Source organism: Gymnodraco acuticeps, unplaced genomic scaffold, assembly GCF_902827175.1.
Source record: "Gymnodraco acuticeps unplaced genomic scaffold, fGymAcu1.1, whole genome shotgun sequence".
NCBI classification, from domain to species: domain Eukaryota; kingdom Metazoa; phylum Chordata; class Actinopteri; order Perciformes; family Bathydraconidae; genus Gymnodraco; species Gymnodraco acuticeps.
Window position 1 is genome coordinate 292433 of NW_022991973.1, and position 25634 is coordinate 318066.

The 25634-nt window shown below is 42.5% G+C and overlaps 1 protein-coding gene across 3 annotated transcripts in view; it reads right to left on the reverse strand.

The window, feature by feature from the left end:
* jarid2b (jumonji, AT rich interactive domain 2b) overlaps window positions 1–25634 on the reverse strand; it is a 105805-nt gene that overhangs the window by 32302 nt on the left and 47869 nt on the right. For all 3 annotated transcript variants that reach the window (XM_034200932.1, XM_034200934.1, XM_034200933.1), the window contains 2 exons: window positions 21223–21349; window positions 13556–13679 (listed from right to left, as the gene is read on the reverse strand). In XM_034200932.1, coding sequence (XP_034056823.1) covers window positions 13556–13679; window positions 21223–21349 — 251 coding nt within the window. Of the gene's footprint in view, window positions 1–13555; window positions 13680–21222; window positions 21350–25634 lie in introns of those variants that run through there.

Consider the following 25634-nt stretch of genomic DNA (forward strand, 5'->3'; position numbering starts at 1 on the left):
ACGCCACACACACCTGGATGGGGACACTCACGTTCACACAAACCATAAAAGTCATAGATTGGCAGGGTCCAGACGAACCAGCAAGTGGCCCTAATCGATCAGTGCTGCTGTGCTGCTGTGCGTGTGTGTGTGTGTGTGTGTGTGTGTGTGTGTGTGTGCGTGTGCGCGCGCGAGACAGAGCTAGCCTATAAATGTAGAGGCATAGTGATAGAAGAAATGCGATATCCTGGTATTATTTGTCAATTTGCCGTGGACCCGATTGAAGAAAGGGAAGATAGGATCATGTCTGGAGAACACCCACAATGCATTTGGTGCAGAGCTCCGATTACACTTCAATCAGAGAACAGCGTGAAGTCAAAACGTGTCAATTTCCTGCCGTGACATGGGTGTAAAGCTCAATATGGGAGAAATTGAGAGATGATTGCACATTGCCAAAGCACTGCATTGAAGCTGTGAAGAAACTGAACAAACAACAGTTTGCTCACATCAAGTTTGTTTACAATCAAAAAAAGCAGTAAACAAAAGCCTATGACAGAATTCAACTTGGCATTTTTTGTAAACTGGAAATCAATAGTACACAATGGTGATAAGCAGTTACACAAATCTTATTGGCTTTCATTTTGAGTTTACAAAACGTCCACTTTACTCAATGTTTAAGGCATTGTCTCTGTGCAAACAGAATAACAGACTTTTAGTCTCCCAATAAATGTGGCCGTGAAAAGTTTAATCACTAATTTTACTTATAGATGGTGTTATTGTGCCGTCTTATTTCAACATTCACTTAAAAAGCTAGATGCATAGAGGATGTTGTTTTCCCCTGGTGTTACAGAACAAAGAACATGAACATTCAATATGCAAAACAACACAATGGGGACAGATGTCACTTCACAGAAGGCTGTGATTTACTTGCAAAACATGGAGAGAAAAAGGGATAGTAACAAAGAAGGTTGCACGTGAAGTTAAGAGTTGAGATTTGACCCGTAGCCAACCTGTTAACATGAGTGATATAGTGGTATAGGGTAGTAAATGAGGCAAAGGAAGGGCCTAGAGTAAGAATTGATACAACAAATGGGGAAAAGAAAAAGATAAGAAAGTGACTTAATCAATGAATCAATACAATTCAAACCCATTCAGGGCCGTCTCGAGAGGTAAATGTGACAAAAGGAGGAGGAAAGTGTAAGAGGTACAGCGCAATCTTCTTAGTTTCACACTTCAACATTATGTCTGCTACACTGGCTTTATGTTGCTGCCTGACTGAATAGTATCAACATGTATTCACTTCTACATACAAGGACACAAAATGCATCCTTATTATCAGGGTTGGGAGGGTTACTTTGTAAATGTAATCAGTTACTGATTACTAATTACATGGCTCTGAAAGTAATCCGAATACAGTTACAGTTACACGTCTTAAAAAGTAACGTAATCAGATTACTTTTAGATTACTTTTGGATTACTTTCTTTTTCCATCACAGATGGATGTTTTGGTGAACAGGAGACACAAAAAGCAAAAGGACACTGAATGTGTTTTTACTGTTTTAATGGCTTATCAAGAGTGAACTGAAACATCACATCTGAAACGATGCAACGACATAATAAACTTTTTGGGGATGCAGCTTGGGATGTGAGGAGTGAGGGACACGGCTTAGAACGGGCGTGTCGCCTTCTGTCCTGCCAGTGTTGGCAGGACATGAATTAAAATGTCGAACTCAGACTTCATTTTAAGGACATTACGGCCAGGGGTGTAGAGCTATATTTGTTTAAGCACCGGATCGGCAAAACAGGAGAGTGTGCGCACCAGTCTGCCTTGATCTATGAATTCATGTCCGTGACACTCACAGTAGCCTATCTGCTGCCCGCAGCTGTTTTATAGAAGGAACACCTCCTTCACTTCATGAAATCTCTGCAGCACCAGGAGGCAGCGGGAGGGTTAACTCAGCCTCTGAGAAGACGAGCGTGCAGTGCCTTTCGCGTGCAGTGCCTTTCGCGTGCAGTGCCTTTCGCGTGCAGTGCCTTTCGCATGCAGTGCCTTTCGCTTGCCTTTCACAAACCGCCTTCGCTGTGTTTACCTTCAGAATCATAAGGCTAAAGAGCGACCGCAGGCTGATGTGTTTTAACCACACACACCTCTACACACACACGACTTAAACGCAGACTTTTGTTCCTCCATGTTTCGTTATTGTTCCACTGAGCGGACCCGCCCCTTTTTTTCAAACGCTCCCTTTTTTGGTCCATCTGCGGCGGTAAAAGTTGTTGTGCGCTGTGATGATTCGGCTGTACCTTTAATAATGAATATTAAATGTTGTGAGGAAATCTTTCCACCAATAATTCCAATAAGTAATCCAAAATGTATTCACTTCAGGTTTACGAAAGTAACTGTAATCAGATTACTCGTTTTTCAAATGTAACGCGAGCTGAATAGTTACTTGATTTTTGTGTTCTGATTACGTAACGCCGTTACATGTATTCCGTTACAACCCAACCCTGCTTATTATACCCTCGCCAACCCAACTTCAAGTCTGTCCTCATGAAACATTTAACTTCTCAGCCTCACACCATAATAAGACTTGTGTCACTCGGGACAGAGATTGGGGCCAGAGAGAAGTACAGAGAAGGATGAGGCCAGAGAAGTGATGGAGAGGGGGGGGGGGGGTATGAAGAGGGACACTCAGAGCCGGGAGGTTTGCGTGACTGCAAGGCTGGGAAAGAAAGTGTGTGAAATGAAGTGAAGTGATGGAGAAGGGAAGTTAATACAAAGAGAAGAGGAGACACAATGTACATAGATACACACACAGATATATCAGTTAGGTAACTTAACCTCAAACATGCAGCCACATCCATTTAGGCCTTTGGACACAGAATATAATATTACTTTCATACACAGCCATGCTTTAACAAATACCTTACCGTGGTCATGTGGCAACTCAAATGTGCAGCCCCCCGAACCTGTCCCACCACTGAATACATTTAATCATCTGCAATTTAATATGGCAACGTCAACTAAGCTGCGCAATAAACACTTTCTAAATAGTATCAGAGGAGAGAGGGAGCTCTCTATTAAAGCCTCTATGGTGAACTAAACCCTGGATAGTTTCATTGCTCGGAACTTGGATGACTAGGATCCTATTTAAATGCTCAAAAAGAGAATAACTGGCACGCACAAAAAGAGAACTGACACACACAAAAATTAAATACAAACGGTATGAGAAGATAAATAAAGCAGAAGCAACGGTGCAAAAGAATGTGGACAGAGACAGATGAGCTAATAAAGCATTGTGCTTACTACTTCCTGTCTAGACAGTCAACCAGAGCCTCTTTAGACAGGCTTTCCTAGGACGATCCTCTGTTATCTGTTATATATTAACTAACATGGGAGATATCCTTAGGGGGGGCTTCTAACAATTACTGAAAATACATTTCTGGTCACAGGTAATCTTTAGTAATTGGACTAAATTGTCTTAATGCACATTTATCTATGTATTATTAATTCCAATCTTATTCCTCCTTAGATACACTAACAGCACAGATAAATAGGTATAAACACCGATCTGCTTTGCTGATGGTGAGATAATTAAGGGTCTGGCAGTTAATCCACAAGCTGGGAGTGGATAAATAAAACCCTATGACCTTACCATGCCAAAACTACTAATTTGGTAACAAGTAATTACTTGCTCGCATAAGATGAAAGAGAGCGCTCTTCCTTGGAAATAGTGCTAAGGTGTCAAAACAAAAGACTGTTTTAATCACTATTAGGTGATAGGGCAGGAGAAACTATTACAATAACACACATTTAACAAATTCATCGACATAACCCTGAAATCATAGATAGAAAATATTTAGCTGAAACAAACGATAAGACAATCAAGCGTGGGTGAAAAATCTAGAGTATAGCACACACACACACTTCAGATGCCTAAAGACCAGGTACATGTTGAGAAATCAGCATGGGAACCATTTGCAATGACATGACTGTTATTGTAAGCGCTGCTACTGCGCTAAGGGCTCAGTGGTAACATGAGCCTGTGATTTAGCCCTGTATGCCCAGAGGAGGGCTGCCCGTGTGTGTGCGTGTGCGTGTGTGTGTGTGTGTGTGTGTGTGTGTGTGTGTGTGTGTGTGTGTGTGTGTCAGGGAGGGTACACTATGTTCCCAAGCGTGTTGAGCTATAGAATACTCATTGGTGCAGTGCCGTGTTAGGTGAGTGATGCTTACGTAAGAAACATTTAAGTGATTGCCCTGATTGGGGGAGAATCAGCGGAGGGCTGGTGGAAGGCAGGGGGGGGAAAAGAGGAAATGGAGATCCGATCGCAGGAGAAAAAGCAAAGAGATTACAGCAGGATGTCCCCATTCATCCCTTTCTAATCCACCTTTCATCCATCCTTTCCTCCCTCCATCCCTTCCTGCTACCCCCCAGCCATCTACCCTTCAAAGGGCTGCTCTAATGTGTAATATTACACATGCCACCGTAGCTGCTAGAGCATTGATTATCTCCGGGAGAGACGGAGTGAGAAAAAAATGTGCCGATCCTGTCAGCCAGCAATCTCTGGGAAAAAAGGTAAAAGGAGGAAGAAGAAAGGGAGAGGATAAAGGGCCATTTGCGATTTCGCACTAACACATAAATGAAGTGAGGTAATCAAAAAAAAAAGGGAATGAGGTGGGGATGAAGGGACACAAGGACAGAAAGACAGATGAGATACAGTTTAGTTTAATGTATTCAACTCAGCCGAAGCAGGACCACTGGCACACTTATGGACAGCTGACATGGATCCCACACATGGAGCCTGTCAATCAAACACTTATGGCTCTCTTGTGCAGTCTCCATCTTATCAACACCTTTCCAGTGATCTTCGTTTCCATGGGAACTGCCATGATAGCAGGACGTCTCCATGTGGTTATGTTGTGCTATGAGGGTGTTGGCAGGCATCCGCCCTGCTGAAGTGTCATCTTTCTTTTTAAGTCTGAGTTGCTGAGCGCTGACATATACTCAAATGCAGCCCTGGACATCCTAAGGTTTTAAGAAACTGTTCATCAGTGAAACCCTCAAAATGGCAGCACCATTATTCCCGCATCACACCTCTTTCTCCCCAGCTTTGTCTTCTCACTTTTATCCTCCACATGGGACAATTTTTCAACCATTTTTATCTGACCTCTGCAGAAAAACATGTGAAGGATAAATGTTTTCACCGCATGTCATCTGTTTTTTTCCTAAATGCCCTTCCCTTCCCGCAAATGTCACGTTTTCTGTTGTTGTTCTACACAGGCTCCTGTGTGTGATGTAGTGGGTCGCTTGCAGTTGCATGCAAGGGCAGAGATCTGTTCACGTAAATGTCAGATATGGGTCACTTCAAACATAAATATGAAGTCTAGACAGGCAAAGATCTAGGGGATAAATCTATGAAATTAAGCATTTGTTATGGGGACATACCTCAAAACTGCCAGTGTAGGAAAAGAGAATCACAAATAAAAAAACTCAACCCCAACTGGCTCCTTAAACCAGCTTTACTGTCAGCGAAAGCATATCAGCAGGGTTTAGACTGCAACAAACTAGATGACTAAGCACATGTGTGTTTGTATGGGAAGAGCTGACAACAGCTGATTTATTAAACCACATATCAACTCATTTGTGAATAAAAACGTATAATAGATGCAAAGGAAAATACTTTAAATGACAATTAGGCAGGAGTGATGGTAAACAAACAGTGTCCCGTGCAGGTTTGATTTATTGAATAAGCTGCTGGCCCAGCATCTTGCAAGTCTTTACACATATTAAATATTGATGTACAGAGTCCAATATGTACAACTAGAAGCAAAAGAACAGCAGATGGAATAAACAAAGAGATACAATCACTGTGGAGAGTTAAATGATTTGCTTTTCATTGTCTCACAATACAGACAACATGTGTATTTGGCATCTGTGTTCTAGCTTTACAAAGGTAACTAGCAACAGATACACATCTTGTTTCTGATTCCAAAGTTAGAATGATTCAGCCTGATCCTAAGCCAATATATAAATTAAATGGACAATTAAAGCCCAGTTCTACTTTTAGTTTTCCATCTTCACAAAATATAGCATTAGTATAAATCCTTTAATTAATAAATGTGTAGAATGACTAAGCTCCTTAACGTGAGAGGGCATTTAATGAGTGTGTGGACTCATACGGTTATGACTGTGTAAAACAGCTTAAACACGTGCCTCTCAACATTTAACTGACCGCAGTCTGAAAAAAACACATACATAATATTGAAGCATAAATGTTTGTTTTATTGTAAAGTTTGACGATGTATTCATCAGAACAAATTCATGCAGTGACTGCTTTTTGTCTTTTGTTTACTTAGTTGAGTTCTCTGTATTTTATATGTCCGTGTTATGTGTAAGAATGTGTAACGTTGCTGCCTTCTTGGCCAGGTCAGCATTGTAAATGAGATTTGATCTCATTGCTTTTATCTGGTTAAATAAAGATTAAATACAAATAAAATGTATTTTCTACTTTCAAAATATGGCTACTATTTTATAGAAATACAACACATCTGAATCAAGCGGAGCCCTGAGCTTGTCCGGAGCGTGTCCTAGGGTTAGATAAGGCTGATCTCAAGTCAGATTTTGTGTTCCCTCCCATGGTAAAGGTTATTGTGTGAGGAGAGGGGCACTGATCCAGAGTCTGTTCCTTGGGGGCTGTATTAATTGGCTCCAGATGGCCCACATGGTCCTGATAAAAGACAACCTCGCTGCAGCTGGCTCAGTGTGTGTGTGTGTGTGTGTGTGTGTGTGTGTGTGTGTGTGTGTGTGTGTATTAAGTCCGTAGCCAAAAATCTGAGAAACATGGATGCACATGTTTATGAACACAGTCAAATGTGTACAGGTGTTTATATGCAGAGAGTAGGCTTCACAAAATGTTAAAGCATTAATCAATGTCAATTTATTTCTGTGTGTACTGCCTGGCAGCCAGTTCAGATCTAATCCATCAGCAGATAAAAGAAATGGTGTGTATATGCAACGATCACACTGTAATTGACACCATGTGTATGTGTGATTAAGAGCAATAAAAGCATTTGTATAAAAGAGAAAAAACGCTTCAAGCCCTTTATGTTTTACCAAATCTGTCTTCTATCAAATTTAACTGACAAATCACCATTTAGTTTAGCACATTACAAAATAAAGAGTAAATGAGGAACATTCATCAGCTGGCCTTTACAGATGTTACTTCTGAGCCTGTAAGGAGCCACTCCCAGGGTTAAAAGTGCATCATATATTCAAATGGAGTTATTTAAACCCTACACTGACCACACATCATCCATTTTGGATTTATGTTGGGGAACTAAACGGTTATAACCGAACACTTATCTTACTCAATGTGTTTATTGCTTTTCTGTCTCCATGTATGCAGGAAGGGGAGGGCACTTACTCCAGTGACTGACCCTCTGACCTTTTGACCTTCACCATATGCAAACAGCCCCTGCACAGACCCCAGTCACATATACAGTGAGCAATGTGCAAACCAAACACAAATAAATGCCATCATTAGTCATTGAGCTGAGGCTGCTCAGAAGGGAAATATACACACAGAAGGCCTCTTATTGCTCCTTATGCAAAGCCTGAAAGTACAGCAAGTAGTCCACTGGAAAGCCTCCATAACCATGGTAGTAACAAATATACACTTCAGTATTTCTCTACATCTTGTCAGCATATGATTCTAACGCTCAACTGCTTTGTGTTGACATCAAGATAAATGGAGGGGTTTTATTCAGAGGTGTGAAAGCATCCGTGTGTGTGTGTAGGTTCAGCTGTGACAGCTATATGCTTTAAGAGTCACAATAAGGCTCCTACGAGATAAAAGATAAAGCAGGGCTATGGCTGCATATTTAAATATAACCGTGGCTTTTCACTTGGCTCTTTTATTGAATGAAACAATGAGAGGGGAGATGGCCTGATAGGCAGATGTGGAGAGAGTCATCTTGACAATAGATCAAACTGAGCTGTATCTCTGTGAATATATAAATGCTATATTAGGTTAGGTGGAAGTCAGCCGTTGCCCCCTTTGTCACCTAAAAAATGCTAATGTTAAATGATGTGCTTAAACTTAAGCTGAAATAACTTCAAAACACATCAACGGTAGCCCAAACGTTTTCAATTGATGTTGAATTAAGGTAAAAAAGAATGAAGTAACTTGTCCAGCTCTGCTTCCTTTTCCCTCAGGGCCAGAAAGAAAAAGATAGAACCCTGCACTTATATATAGGCTTTGTTAGCAGTTAAGGTCCACTGCTCAGGGCTGTTTGCCCTCCCCCCTCACAGCAACATGCGGAACATCAAACCCTATGACCTCTGACCTTGCAGTCTTTATTCTCCCCTGGGAATGGCTGACCACAGCCAGATTAGGTCAATAAACATCAGAGAAGGTTCTGTATGTGTTTAGCAATCAGCATAATTAAGACAGAGTCCGGTGTGTGGACATTTGGAGACCTTGAGTGGACTTGAGTGGGGCCAGAGACACAGGAGAACGTTGCTCACACAAAAGATCTGCGACTGAAAGTGGAGTACACTGTGCGCCTTAAATAAAATATAAAATAAAATAAAAGGGTCATCTACTGAATAGTAAACATTCATCTACTTATTGTTTTACAGTTATAAATGCAGTTGTTCCTGTATGTTGGTGTCTTTTGGTGAAGCTATATGAACAACTAAGAACATATTTGAAAGAAGATCACACACACACACACACACACACACACACACACACACACACACACACACACACACACACACACACACACACACACACACACACACACACACACACACACACACACACACACACACACACACACACACACACACACACACACACACACACACACACACACACACACACACACACACACACACACACACACACACACACACACACACACACACACACACCACACACACACACACACACACACACACACACACACACACACACACACACACACACACACACACACACACACACACACACACACACACACACACACACACATCTTTCACCGGTGCGTTTCCAATTCACAGATGATTCCAAGGTTGAGGTGACAAGACTGAACCCTCCCAATGGGTCACTGCACTTTGTGTTACACTTTTGAAACATTTTCTTTTCACACACGGCTGCCAACTGGCTGGCTTTAAAAGAACATCAAGGTGTAGTGATGCTTGCCTTTGGATTCGTCCAGCTATAAAGCTTTTTTTTTAAAAAGGGGAAAAATGTGGCTTTAACTTGGAACACATTGCTTGACAGACAAGGTTAAGTGTTCTATGCTTTCTGTTTTAAAATAAGATACTCTTATTGAATCATATACTAATTATAATATATTGAGAGCATTGTGAGTCAGCTTTTAAATGAATAGTCACAATATTCTGAGGCATCTTCACAGCTTTGCTTACAAGAATATGTTTGCAGCTTAAAATAAAAGACTTTTCTGACTTCAGATACAAAACCAACAGTGTACAGTAAATCCTGTCAACCACTTAGATTTTGTTCTCATGAAGTAAAAAAAAGACATGTGTTAGGTTTAATCTGTGCTACTATCTCTATGAAAGCACATGTATCTGGCAGTGATTATGGGAGTAAGTCTGTCTAGTGAGTGACACTATGCTCTGTGGTTAATACTCCTTCACCCTGCCATTTCAGCGGAGTGAAAGGCTTTCAGAAAGCTGCAGCGACAATGAGAGGAGAGTTTAGGAGAGATTTTGGGGACTGACATGCAGTGGTGAGCCACTGACAGACTGAGAAAGGGGGAGACAGAAGAAAACCGAGAGAGACAGACTAAACTGCACTAGAATAAGCACAGACATATTTAGTGGTGTGGTGGTTTCTTTTCAAAAAGACACAAAGCCACAATTTGTCTGCAAAATCAAAGATGCTATTCTTTTTGGCTGGATAAATGTTTGCAGGACTATCTGCGCAGCTTTCGAACAAGATCAATGTATATCTGCTTGTTTGTGCATGTGAGTTCCCAACGACACACAACATGAGGTGTTCCTAGAGAAGCACAGCGAGGGGTGGCACTGCATATAGGTTCCAACTCATCTAAAGTAAATCAATAGACAGACACAATATGGCCCTTTTAGAAAACACACACATTTGCAGGCCCTGCGCACATGCATGTAATCCCTCATAAATGGAAATGGTGATTATGCATTACTGACAAGAGTACACTAGACAAGACAAGTGAGTGTGTGTGATTGCATGTGCACTCGTCTGTGTGTGTGTGTGTGTGTGTGTGCGCGTGTGTGTACACTTGGCATTCATTAAGTCGAAACAAAACAAGCGGCAGCAGCTGAGTGTGTGAGTGTGTGTCTTGGCTGAAACAACAGAGAGAGCAGATTCAAAGAGCCAAAAGTGGGGTTCAGGGAAGAGGGAGAGAGAAAAGGAGAGACAGAAAAGAGGGACAGAAAGAGAGAAAGAACGCAGAAATTAAGTTAAGAAGCCTGTTAAAGAGGCCACTCAACTTCTGATCCACACACACACAAAATCAGCCACACTTTCGCAGAGTTTCATGAGTTCGTCTTCTTCAAGCAGCTGAGTCGCAAAAGAAACTCCCTGAAATCCTTCCAGATTTTAAAAATCACATTTGGCAAGATTTGTTTCACAGTTACAGGACACCTACACATACAACTGTATGCAACTACATTTTCCAAAGAATGGACAATCCAGCCAGGTGCAGATGGTTCCCCTGAGAGTAGCAAAACTCAATTAGAATACCAATGACATCAGTAAATCATTTACTGAGGATTTCAATCATGACTTAACAAGATTTACAAGATGCTGACGATATGCCAAAATGATGACAGAGTGGATGCTTCTGTGGGAGCAGAATGTTTTATGACTGAACAGAAGACTTAAAGCAAAAGGTATGCTATTCATCCATTGCAAAATATTTTGAATCATACATGCAAAGGATGAGGCTCCCTGTTGTCCTCCTCTAGCCAAGACATCTACTTTATGGTAATACAATATGAAATCCTGTTCCGGGACTTGTTTTGACACTTTAGTGGCTGCTAAATACACTATTTAACCTAAATCAAAAATGGGAGAGGAATAGAGGTGCGGGAATATAGTAAGTAGGTCAGTAAACCATGGCAGGAGAAGATGAGTGTGTGGGGTTGTACGTTTGTCTGTGTGTGCAGAGCTCACTTTGGCAAGGGAACCCTATTCTGAGAATATGATCATGCTGGTAGGAGAGGGCTACAATGGGCTGGCATGTTGGAGAGGATGTGCTGCCAGTCTCTCCCCCAATCTCAGGAGCATGGGAAGGCAAACACAGAGTTGATCTCAAAGACTTCTAAAGGGGACCGCTTCCTGCCAAAAATCACTTGCACCTGTCCTTCTGTCTCTGCCTCCCGTCCTCCCTCTCTCTGCTGCTCCTCCCAGTCTTCCCTTCTCTGTCTATCCCTTCATCTTTTTCCACAGTGTGAAACTTTTTCTCCACTCAAACTTGGAAGCAGCTACGCCACCGCTCCTCCCTTCTGTTTTGGCCTGTGCCAGGTGTAAAAGCACCTGGCATTGTCTCAGTTAGTCCTGTTCAGGAACAGTGCGGGGCAGCCATGCCAGGGCGCTGGAGTCATCCTTCACACATTAAACACACGCACACACACACACAAAATATGCTTTTTAAGAGGGCAGGAGGCACTGCCAAGTACTGGCCAGGCTTGTGTTTCATTAGCATCAGATAGAAAGCCTTTCTTCATTCAGTCCTGCTGGGTGTGGGTGTGGTGTGTGTGTGTGTGTGTGTGTGTGTGTGTGTGTGTGTGTGTGTGTGTGTGTGTGTGTGTGTGTGTGTGGAACTAATGAAAACCATGGAGCAAGCTGGCCTCTATCTGAACTACACTTAACAACACAGCGCTACAGGCTATCAGAGCTAACAGAATAAAAGTATCATATTTTTTCCTCATTTTATAGGTAGGCGTGTTAAAGCTTTGTTATTATTTTATGACCAATGGCTTACATTTAACAACTCTTATTCAGTCAGGGGATGCCCATTATAATTACAGTCCAAGAGATCCAAGTTCATAATATCCTGTCATTAAGATAAGGTTTCCGACTACCTGCATGTTTTTAGTCAACCCCATATTCGATTTCCATAAATGTCAAAGTCTACAAGGTCTCTAAATTGAACGTGTCTTAAACAATCTCTTCGAAATACTACACATTTCTTATCAGCTGCTTCAGAGGCACGCTCTTCTGTTTCAAAGCCAGGTAGATGAAAGGTTGGAATGACCGTGCTCAGATTTGGAGGTTACAGTATCCAATGACAGCTAGCAGGACTCAGGCAGGTGCTTGACACGCAGTGAATGGAGCCTGTATGGGCTGCTCATTACAGAGGGACATCTGCTGCTGTCCAGCCCCCAGACTCCGCCCCTAGCTTTACACTGATGCTTTGATGCCCTGTCAGTGTGTGTGTGTGTGAGAGACCAGCAGAAGAAAAAAACAAGCACACGGGCAAGCACCCACGCTCACATACACACACCTGCCACCTACAGTATAGTAATAATACAAGACAAGAGGTCTGAAAAAGTAAGCATGAATGTAATTGTGTACTGTATTATGTGTGAGTGCATGTGGTGTTGAGAAAGAGGAAAAACATCTGCTTTGAGAAACACACCAGCCATTTTAATCTGCTGTACACTCTATAGAACATGATTGTTTGTAAATCATATTTTCCAGCCTGTGATTTCAAAATCTGCTTCATGCCGAATAAGCCTCACATTTTCCCAACACCCTTTATTCCATTTCCTAAGAACCTTTTCCTAAAGAGAGAGCAGTGTTTTGTTCCAATCCCTCTGAAAAAAAATGCACAGACCAAATCCATTCCAATAATTAACTTGGGATATAAACGCCTTTTTAAAGAAATACGCCGGGTGGATATTAACAGCTTATTGTCCTCTGCAACAAGTTACATTTTTAAATGATTAATTTGGAAATGCATGGCAACATTCCTTTAAGTGGCTAATTATAAGTGACTGAAATGGCATTTGTGTTAAAAGATGAGGGGGTGAGCTCATTAGAAGACCTCTGCGCTCTTTAAAGGGTGGTACTATTTACACTTCCTTGTTGACTGTCATCCTCTAGTATAACTAATGGATGACTAGCTCTTCTGCAAGTGTTTTACTGCACACACTTATGAGGGAGGCAGTAAGGGTGAGACATTTGGAAGAGAGTGCATACTCCAAGTATATAAATAAAAGCACTTTTAATTGATTTTGCTTTAAATGTTGTTAGAGCGAATACATGGGAAGCTTTGTGAACCTGAAAGCATGAACAACACAGAGCAAAGAGAGTGCCTTTATAAAAGGGGAAGATAAAGCATGTGTGTAAACAGTGTAGTAACATTGAAACAGCTGATACCATGTGCAATCTACTCAGGAAATTGAAGTGTGCAAAGTTTATTATGACTCATGCAACCTTGCACGTTCACACTCGGGAGTATCAGAAAGCCTTTGGTGTGAACTCACGTTTGCAGACACCAAGCGGGTGGATTAGGAACCTTACACACACACACACACATCAATACACACTGCCTCACCTCTTTTTTGGAGGACCATCCTCAGTATACTCGTGGCTCCCATGTCCCTGAGAGCGCAAGGACCCATCTTCTTTGTGGCTGCCCTTTGACCCCGAGCCGTTCAGCTGCCCATTGGCTAGAGAACCTGAGAAAAGAAGGCAAGGGTCAACATCAAATATTTCACAGGGCTTCACATTGTTATAAACCTAATCTCTGGGGGAACACACATTGTCTTCATATGAGAATGTTGGAAAAAGTATTTTGTATGTATATTTGATGCACTAGAAAATGTTTGGTTTTAGCTTAAAGGGGGCAGAATGAAAGAAAGACAGAAAGAGAGAAGGTGATCAAGAGATTTGAACAGTACAAATACACCAAGCTCCTGAGCCAAAGACTTTAGCAGTCAATGCAAAAACTGCGACACCTTCCATTCAGTGTTTGTGACTTATGACAACTCACATAGCCCTCCACATCATGTATTGAAACTATTGCAGCATCATGGGGACTTGTTTTGGAGAGGAGAGCATTATTTATTCATTTTCCTGTCCACATCTCCGCTTGTCAATTGCAACTGCTTTTCTCTGCTGACGTACGTGATGACTGCCCTTTGACAAAGAATTTAAAAAAAGGAAAAACAGGCCCAAGGCAGAGAGAAAAGTGAACAGTTATTGCTGGACTTGACGTTCTTGGTGAGCCCAATTGACAGAGCCCTAATTAAATATTTAGCAAGCATCTCAGACAAACAAAATAAGCCCCCAGACAGATTCTGAAATCAAAAGCAACAACAGGCGCAGAGAATTCAAATGAGGTCAAACAGAAGAGTGGAAGTCAATGGTAATTAAGAGAGACAACCAAATTAAATAGATATCACAAGGCTTGATTTCCTCCCGGACAGTTGTTGCCATTCTTGGAATGTGTCAGCACTGTCTGATTCAACATTGGTGCCTGAATGGGCAAACTTATCAGGGAAACAACTGGGGAGGTTCAAAGCTTTTCAAAGAGTTTGTGAAAAATGAAGACTGCGGGAACTACCAAGCAGACAGAGGGGCAGTCACATGTTTAAAATTGCACCAATACTGTCAGCTGTATGCTGCAATCAAACGTTCAACACTGACAGTTGTGCATCCCATTTGACCAGTTTTGACAAGTATTCATGCCCGAGTGGACTTTGGTGTGGCAGGTTGTTCAATTATTCACCTTCATTTTGCAAAAACAAACTGATGACTCATGACCATTTAGGCTGGAGGTTGTTTGTTTAACCAAGAACGAAGCAGTCACAATTATTCTCCTTCACCTTTCAACGTGGCTCTCAAGTTCTCATTGGTTCAGGGATTCTTAGCTCATTGCTAGCACACCCAGTGAAATTCCATTGACTGATGCTTCGGAGGTATGTGTCAATCCCCCTACACCGCTAACTCCTAATGGGTGTCAAAGAGGAAAATAAATTAAGATAATAACGACAGTGGAGCACGGGTTAGGATGAGTGGCAACTTGAATGATAGCCTGTTAGCGATGAGGCTACTGTTTAAGAAGCCCAGGCATTGTGTCGAGTAAGAAAAACGGGACAGGGAGAGGAGTAGGAAGATCAAATGACAGTGTAGGAGACAAGATGAAGATGAGCAGGTAAAAGGAGTTTTCAAACACATAATTTAACTGAGATTAATAAATGTGCTTTGGGCTGAATAAGCACACACAGCCATACTTTCACATCATTGCATAGACATGCTGGCAGTTTGGCTTTTCTCACACAGGCAGGGCAGGCCAGTACCTGAAAGCCGGAGATACAGTCATCACACATGCACGGTTGCGGTCAGAAAGTTAACAGGCGCCGGCGTGATGAGTAAGGCCATCACACTGCTGGCAATGCTTTATGTTGCCTACAAGTCTATAGGCCAGGTGTGAATCACAGCCTTATAATGCCATGATTGGCACGGAAGACTTGCATCCAGTCCACTAGTCATTAATCAATCAAGAGTTTCCCTTAAAGGACTTCAAAGTTCCACCTTAAATCTGCATTTGGGAGAGATACCCAGTGTGTTGAGAATGAACTTAAAGTGGACCTATCATGCTATATTTGAATAATATATTGTAGGGCCATACCTATATAAAACATGTCTGCAAAGTTTTTTTTTCAAAATACCAAACAGATGATGCATTTTAGCCATGCCTCATTTTGCTCTATTTGCTCTTTTTTAGCCCTGTTTTTGCAAGGGCTGAATCTGTGATCTTCTTCGCTGCTTTTGTGGCAGACTACAGCGCCACCTACAGGCCTGGCACATGTACTACAGCATCTCCAGTTCTTTTCGAACGGCAATGGCCGTGGCTGTCTCCTTCTGATAGGTGGAGAGTTGCCCATATAGGCGGAGCTCCTCGTTTCTGACGTCAGAAATATTTCAAATCTGTATCAGTCTGTATCAGATCCGTTTTTAGAGATTTGGGTATGGAGGAAAAGAGAGAGTGTTGTGTGTTCTGAGACTTGGTGAGTTCCCTGACACACCGGGGACACATATTCATGTATAAAAGACGTACAAAAGTGCATTTTGCATGATAGGTCCCCTTTAAGAATTGTTCAGTATTTAATTTATTATCATAGTAAAAGAAAAATGATTGAAAATGATAATTACATGAGGCGCTATAACGAGGAAATGGTGCAAAGATTCTTATCACGACTTCTGGACTGTGTGTTTTGGCAGTTAAAATTGCACCAGAGCAAAAAAACGAAATAGCTCATTAACTTTAATTGTGCTCAGAAAATGACTGACGCATGATGTCCCCACAGAACACAAACAAACAGGCAGGGCCTCATTCCACCCTCCCCTCTTTTTCTCTCCTCCACTCCCTCCCTCCCTCCACGTATTCCCCCCTTTCCTCCAAAGAGTTGTTTGACATATGCTGGTTGCACATGATTGCCCATCTGAGGGCTAGAGCTGGGAATCTTGGGAAGGCAAAGGGCTGGGGATGGGTCTGTGTGGAAGGAAGGCAATGGGGCCTAAACTCAAGCTCCTGGGGGCCTACGACATGAGGTGGGTGGTGCAGAGGAGGTTAATCCTGGGATGGGATGGGGCAGCGGAGGGAAATGCTGCTCCTGTGGGGGGAGGGGGTTTCTAATCAAATTTATGCGTGCTTAACTAAGCTCATCGCCCCACTATGTTCACCTCAAAGTCTCGAGAGGGCAGGAGGGAGTGAGCCGAGGTACATAGCGTAACATAGTGTATCACAGGGCTGAGAGGAGCCTATTAGTGTGGGCTGCAGCAGATAGTCATACTATAGGAAAGACACTCATAATGGGGGCAAAAGAGTCCTCTTATAGGTGCTTGAGTGCACTTACAAACAGGATGTGCAATAGATAATGTACAGGAAACCACATAGGGCCCAGAATGTAGATAGCTCTGGTAAAATGCTTACATTTTTTTAGGTTAGCAAATATATGGATTGAATCTGTCTTTGGCTATTGGCTCTTAAAGAAAGACGTCTGTACTAATAGCAGTAAGATTTCTAATGATTAACAACACTTTAATCCTTCCTTCTCTCTAGTAAACAAGAGCACTACAATTATATTCCATGCCCTTTGTTCAAGTGATCCTCTGGGTCTGTATACAGTTCAAACTGCTGGATAATATCAAAAGAAACAATGGGTAGTTTTATTTTAGGGAAACTCCCCATAGTATCCATTCCCAGAAGCTTTTCAGAGTAGAAGCAGAATAATTGACTGCCTGGCAAGAGGATTTCCAACCGCTTCAAATATATTGCTCTCTGTTACAGAGTTGGACCTAACAATGTTGCATGACACTTACCACAAGCCAGAACAAAAGCAACCAAAGAAGTGTGCAGCGCAGAAGCATGGCATCTGCTTTGTGTCGTTCAGGGCTGTACATTTAAAGCATCAAAAGGGAAGGAGGGGTTCTGTGATGGTTATATAAAAAAGCTTGCAAGGACAAAATAGATATTGTACTCGAGACCTAAACTCTACCTCTTTCGTCTACTGTGGTCATATTTTTCATTTCCTTTTATCCCACCTTCAATCTGTCTCTCTGCTGGTTTTCCAGAGAGGGAGAATAGAGCGGCCACACGGTGTTCAAGCTGCCATGGCTGACACTGGCCGTGCAAAGAGCTGGCAGCATGGGAAATACAGACAGACAGCCGAGTGACAGCAGAGTGAGAGCTGAAGGAAAGGGGAGAGCGTGCATAAAAAAGGTTGGGAGCGGCAGGTCCTGAGTGAAGCAGACAGAAAGAGAAAGATAGGGGACAGTCAGAGAAATGGGCAAACAGTGAGCCCTCTCTCTTCACCCCCTTCTGGCTTTGGCCAGCAGCCAGCTCCTCCATCAACAGCACTCAGGGAAATGGAGAGGGAGAAAGGAAAAAGGATGGCAGGGGAAAACCGAGGCACAGACGAGTCTAGCAGGGAGATGTGGCGAGGTAAGGAGGTACAGGAAGAAGATACAGCTTTAACGATTCGGAGAACAGGAGAGGAAGGGTGGGAAACAGGACAGAGGGTAAGGAAGGGAGGGTGGCGATGGAGGATGAATGGAGGAAGAAGGAGGGCGGGTTTGGGTGACAGATATTGTAGGTAGTTAAGACAGACGGGAGCAGAGGACAGGAAGGACAAAGCGGAAAAGAGGGAGATTGTGAGAAAAGAGGGAGACAGAGACGGATGGATGATGCAGGAGGGAAAAAGGGGCTATGGTGAGGAGGGGCGGGGGTGTGGAGATACATAATCGAGTAGATTGAGCAGCGGGAGGGAGAGAGGAGACAGGAGCTTGCGGAGAAGGCAGTAACCAGAGTCCTATTGATGTGTAATGAAACCCTGCATCGGGGAGAGACAACCGGAAGGACGGACGCATGGAGGGAGACAGGGAGGAGAAAAAGGAGAGGAAGAATGAGGCTGTGATGGAGTGGGAGAAGGGCAGGAACCGGGACACAGAAGGGCATAATGTCATTTGTTAAATAATGCAGGCAGAGAGCGGGAGAAGCAGGAAGTGTGATGGACACATAGATGGACGGCTGCCAACAGTGAGAGGCAAAGTGGCCGGGGAGATGGCATGATTGCTGGCTATGGCAGGGAGAAGGCTGGGTGGGACACACACGCAGCCGACTGACAGACTGCCACACCCCCTTTAAAACAGATAGCCACTGCTGCCACACAGTGACGGAGAAAAGAGGAGGAGAGAGACAGAGTCTGAGACTGGGGATGGATGGAGGTATGTGGGGAGGAAAAGATGGAGACAGATGCCTTGGGAGGAAGACAAATGCTGCTTAAAGTAGGTATATCTGTTATCACCTTCCATCAGATGACACATATTTCCCCAGATGTTGGATGGTTATCTAGAAATATATCAATATACTGCAAAAATGCATCAATGTGGACCAGATGCGGTATATAGACTAACAATGTATATATATATATATATTCTTTAAATAAGAGCTGTAATGATTAGCAGTTTAATACAAAACAAGTTTGTATTATTAATAGGTTTTCTATTATTATAATACAAAAATTACCCAATTCTGGGAAAAAAAACAGACCAACCACAGTTTAACCAAGAATAGCAACAACTGTATTGTACTCAAGTGTGAATATTTGCAGGTTAATTAAGTGATTAAGATGATAATCAGCAAAATAATTTATAATGTTTTGACTAAAATGTTATATTTCCATAAAATTGTGAAAATGTTAATTTCCCAGAGCCCAAGGCAATGCCTTACAATGGTGTATGGTTTCCTATCAACAGTCTAAAACCCACAAAAAAAAAATCACATTCATAACAATATCAAACAGAACAAATTTGACAAGCTGTTTGACATTTTGCCTATTAAACAATTATGGAATTGTTCTGCCAATCAAGTAAAGCATTTACTGACTAATCAGTTAGATATGACAGTCATCTCTAATCCATCATCTTCTCTACAACATATTAATGGATCAAGTGCATGCATGATCACACTGCAAAATGGAGACAGAAACAGTGGCACATGTCTGGCCTTAACATAAGCCCAGGCTCTCTAACCCACAGTCCTCTAAAACAGCAGGGGCTGCCCATTCAGGATGTAACGCACGCTGAGTGCGATCTTCCAAAATGGCTGACAGTTTCAGCGCAACGTCAATGTGAGAGGGGAAACTGTGCGGCTCGTACAACCTCCAAAGCCTTGCTAACCCATAGTGCTCTAAAACAGCAGGGCCCGCCTATTCAGCTGGGCTCCCTTTTGTGTCAGCGCGGGCTGCTGCCGTTACCCCCGGCACCACGGGCCGCCAGCGCTTTCTAATGAGTCATTTTTATTCAGGCGATAAGGTCAGCTACCCGCGGCGGCTTAAAAGGCCCTGAGGAGCTCTGGAGTGGCAGCTATGAGATGCCAGACAGACACAGAGATACACTAGCTACAGGGAGGGGAGGGGGCACAGACAGAGAGAGGAGAAAGGAAGGTGTGAGGAAATATATAATAAGGGAAAAATAGGGAAGAAAAACTAACGCTAGGTATAAAAGATAAGCTACATTTCAAAAGAGACTTCCCTCCCGTCTGTCTGCTGGATGACTGACTGGCTTCTTCTGCTGGGCGTGAACTTTCAGAGGCTCTTTTTTCCTCCCGTTACCTTTCTTTCCATGTCTAGGTTGTGTTAATGTCAGCTGAGAATAGCTTCTGAGGCACGTGTGAAGTTCAAAATCTCCGTTGTTGGCGTGCACAGGCTTTTTTGTGTGATGGAGCACCAGTGTCAAACAAAGTCATGGTAGCAGCTTGGTTCATAAAAATGATGTTCATACCCAGTGCTCTCACTAATCTAATGTTGTTTTAGCCTAAATGTCCTAAATGCAAAATCCCTTAACTGTTACTGTAGCAAATGGAATTGGATGTATGTCTAACAAAACAACTTTAAGTATTCATCTGTCCATGTGAAAATGTGTGTAAAAGTGCAAGCTGGAACAGATTAACAACACTTCTACAGTCTTTCTTTTGAGAGGCATTGTTGAGGTCCTCTGTTTAATGTGTAAACAACAGAACTAGTGGGAAATACTTTCAGTTCAAGGGTTCCTTTGAGGATGTGACACTGAACCAGCAGAGTGAAAGACTGCCGCTCGGTGCCCACTGAGCCACAACAAAAGGAAAATCAGAGACCTTGATCATCTGCTCTCATTGGACTTTCTCTATGTTAAGTGAAATCAGGTTCTGTGGTCAAAGTAAACATGCTTAGACTCCACTTACAAACAGCCCAATACAACTGCCGCCTTCAATTAAACCAATGAAGAGCGAGGCTGAGACGCCAATGTCAGCCAAGCCAGACAAAACTGGCAACCCTGACATTAACTGTGCATAATGCTAGAACAGCAGTTTCTGCGCTTTCATTTCACCAAAACAAAGAAAACGTTTTCAACATTTGAAATGCCCACATTACAAGACACCCCTTAAGTATATACAGTACACTGCAAGAGATCAAATTACTTTTATTTAAATGTATTTGCCTTGCTGGATATGATAGAATTGAACTCTCTATTCAACTTTTGTTACAAATATTGTATTGTATTTATCAGTTTGCTTTATTTCTTTTTATTGGCCATGTCATATTGATTTCTCAAAAAAAGTATAATACCATGGCAAAGAAGGCATTTACAAATATACACATCTGATATATCAGGTGTCCGAACACACATACACAGCGGTACTGTTACCATGCATTAAGAACAAATATATGAACTTACCATTGGAGTTTGGGGTTCCGTGGCCATCCAGCTGCCGTTTCTGTGCACTCCTAAACTCCTTTAGGGAGAGGTAAAGCACCTTTCGCATAACCCGCTCCTCCGACCACGGGATCCCATCACTGTCATCCTGCAGAAACATCCAGAGAGAGAAGAAGGGTCAGTACAAACTATTGTATTGAGATTAGGGTTTCTTTCACCAATTTTCTCAATGACGTTCTTTTTGCACTTGTAGGAAATGTGTCCTTGGCCCAAAAACAGGTCGGAATGATCACGTTATTGTAAAATTAAATCAGATTTGGCAGTCAGACAAAGAACAACCGAATAAAAGACAGCATGTTCCGAAGTTAGACAGTTTGTTAAATGCTAAGCTTTTGCCTTTGTTTCTGTGTGACAACAGCAGGCCTATAAAAGTGTGACTTACAGGCCAGTTGTCCAAGACGAAACAAAACCTAACAAGCGGATTTAAACACAGACTGTTTATTGTCCACACATGAATTCATTTAAAAGTTATGACTGCGTTGGTGAAGGGAAACAGCCAACAACGTTTTTCTATAATGGGGATTCCTCGTTTCATATTGTCTCGGTTGCATCCTTCCCCTCCGTTTCTCGCTGTATCGTGACATTAGCACGACACAACATTAGCATAACATAGCATTAGCTTGCAGCTCGACACAGGACGATACATTTGCATAACAATGCGCAAAGGACTGCATCTCCCCACAATGCCATGATAGGAGAGTGTTATGGTGATGAATAGGTAGGAAGCGAATGAACAAAGCATCATGGGACTGCGAGTTCATGTGTTGCTAATCTCTCCCAGCGAGACTGAGACAGAAGACGTTATTGTCAAAGAGGTCAACAGAAGTCACACACACAACACAGTTTCCCAAGACACAGCTGTTTTTTTCTCCCAAGTCACTTTCAATCTAAACAACAAACACATGACAGCAGAATGTAAAGCACATCAAAGCAGCAATTTATTCAAAACACTATTGTCCCATTGCAAATTTAAACAGCTTAATAGGAAATTATTCTACAGCAACAAGCTTTTTAAAAAGGGTCTTTAGTGAGTGTCCAACAGCAATAACCATACTCCTCTCCCCCCCTCTCCGCTACACTCATTGCAGCTGTGTTTGATGTCGAACAACGCTAATGACTAAAGGAAATGAGATTAGGACATGAGTAACAACAAAGCCGTATTAATAAATAATGGAAACTAGAAATAGCTTTTCTCTAGTCAAGCCATGGGGCGAGTGGATCTTAGCTGTAAGGTTTGGGGAAAGAAAACACTACCTCTCTTTGCTCAACGAGCTAATGTATGCTAATTATTAGTTAAAACACGTTTCTGATCCTGTCAGCTCATCTTAGACAGAAGGAAATGTGCTAGCTGAGTCAAATGTAATTCAAGAGAGCGGACGTGGAAGGCAACGTGTGTGGGAGCACGTTCAGATCACGCAGTTGACTCAGGTCATTAGTATTGGCTCGGGCGAGTGGCTGGCAAATAGCGCAGTGACATCAGCGCAGGGTATATTACAAATCTCCACCTCACAAAGAAATAACAACTCCAGGATGTTTTATCGCTGCAGTGATAACAAGATAATGTTCATAGTGTTCCATTAAAAACGACTGCGCTCAAAAAACTGACTCCAGATGACTGCGGTCTAAGGTAATCTCATCCTAATGTTACGCATCCTCCCACCGCCAGTGAATAAAATGCTACTGAAATGACTACCGCTCATAAATGTCTTCCTTTGAGTGCTGCATTCCAGCGTCTAGCATACTCGATTCACACACACACACACCCAAACACACAAGATACCAGAGATGTTATGATAGATCAATGATGCCTTCTGATCATTGCTGACAACACACTGCTAATATTAGCAGCTTCACAACAGGGTGTGCGCACATTTGCCTGAACACTTTGAAGTAAACACACACATTACCTTACAGCAAGATGACATTTCTGAGCGGTTACATATTCTATTTTAAAACGGTAAACTGACAGTTCATGTATTGCTTATAAACCTAATGCGATAGTGTTTTTCTTATGTTTATGTTGCCTAAAATGAATAACCTTGACTAAACGTACTTGTTGTATCTGTGCCGAGTTTCTCACAAAAAATGTGTTTTGAATTCCTCAAATTTTAGGTAGGTGCAAAGGCATCTCCACCTTGAGTAATGTGAGATGGATTCAATCGTATCCCGGGCAGGCTTGATTTGAAACGTCACAGAAAAAGTCTACTTCACACATATTTGGAAAATAGATCCTGCACAGCAGACTTGTCAGGGTAGAAGAGAGTTAGAATTGGCAGAGTGACATTTTTGATAGCATGTCTGATGTAACTTGACCCTGAAACATGCCCATTTTCCAGAGTTTTTTGTGAAGGAAACCATGTAGTCGATTATTTTTCCATACTTTAAAACCTGTTTGGATTGGCATCAAAAGCCACAGGTGTGAAGTGAAAAACAACTTAGAAATGAGTAAGTATGGTTTACCATCTTCCTGTAATTAAAACGAAAATGATACGACCTCATTCAATCTTCATATTTTTTGACAACATTGACAAGACTGAAAATATGTGTTTGTTAATCCTTTTTTCTCTCCCTCTTCAGCAGATAAAAGAAGCTTTTGCAAACATTTTTTGATTTCCCAGGTCTGCTCAGGGACCTTGGGGATAGGGCCTCAGCAGAGCTAAAAGAGAGAGGGGGAGGGGGGGGCAAGATTAAAAACTGGGTGTCTGCACATGATGGAGCTGATGGGTGACAGCCACGTATCCCTGCATACAGTACACACACACAGGCAGACTGTTCAGTGCCCCGATGGTTTGCCGCCCCTGACAGAGGTTGATAGGGTGTGTTCTGTGTGCAGCCCCTCATTACACTGTCACACATGAGCGTGCATGTACACACACACAAGCCAGAAAGGAAGTGCAAGTATTAAATGTCATTTTTTTCCTGTATTTAATGCACCCACACAGAATCTAATCCATTCTGTGTGGGTGCACGAGCATGTGTGCAGAAGCCTGCCAGGTAAGCACCAATTACCTAGACAGCTCACTGGCTCTCCTTCTGTGGTGTGTCACAAGGCCAAATGTACAGACACACACACACACACACACAGCATTAACGGTACCTCAGGGTCACAAACACTGACATATACAGCTTCTATGGTATCCATATCTATACCGGACACACAAGCATGTCACACAGCTGTACTGCGAAGAGGAACATTATTCTTCCCAAAAATGTATCTAAAGTTAAAGGATTTATTTTTCTCTCTCTCTATGGTTTCCTCACAGTTGTTGGCAGCGTGCCACAGATATTTCCTGCACTGTGTACACATAGCAACAAGGTCTAAAAAAGGAAAAAAAGGAAAGAAATGCTGACTGACTTTTCATCAGCTGGGGGAAGAACATGATGTTAAAGCTCTGCTCCATTACAGCTACTGCAGTCTGAAAGCTCAGTAGGTCTGCATACTTTCAGATCATCGGTTACATGTTTTTGTGAACTTTGCTTAACTCTAAGTGAACCATTTCTGACCATAGAGGTAGTTTGCCATATGGTTCAGGCAGAGGTGCTGCTCTGCTTTAACTGGCCTCAAAAGCCTGCTCTTGTGTTTGCTTTCCAGGTGAGAAATAAAAAGTGATGGGACAGGAAAGGCATGCAAAATCCCTTCAGGACATTACCACTGCCTGCCAGAGGGGAAGTGTAGCATGACGGAGGAGGGCAAACATTTTCCTTAAATGAGCAATAAGATCAAATTGTTTTGCATCTTAGATTCTGGGCCACACATGGCCGTGTGGGAGATTGTGTTTCTGAGGAATTGCCAGAGCGCTTTAGAGACCGCTCTCACACAGAGCAGTGCCAGCTGAGCGCTACCTGGCACTGACACACACATCTACACCCCAACCAGCTCCCATCAGGCCGCTGGAATCCCACTAATGAGCGCAGGGACCTTTTCTGTCTGCACAGGCAAGAGAGAGAGTGTGTGAGTGTGAGTGTGAGTGTGAGTGTGAGTGTGTGTGTGTGTGTGTGTGTGTGTGTGTGTGTAACCAAGAGAGGCATCAGGAACGCCTCGTGCCTACTGTCACCCAGCAACCCCACCCAAACTGATGTGGAGTAAGCAGGTAATCCAACCTGCAAAAACCACACAAATACACAGATAGACACCTTTTAAATCATCCATAGGGATTCTCTCCGTCACACACAAACATACATGTGATTAACCAGACACTGCTTGGATGTATACCAACGTAATACCTTTCCTACTGGGCTTCTTTTCACATTTTACTCAATAAAATGTCTGTAAAGATGGAATCCAAGGGGAGAAACCAACACTAAACACACACACAAGATGCAGGGTTTCATTATTGTAACATTTAAACGATTTCCCTTGACTTTTATTGTTC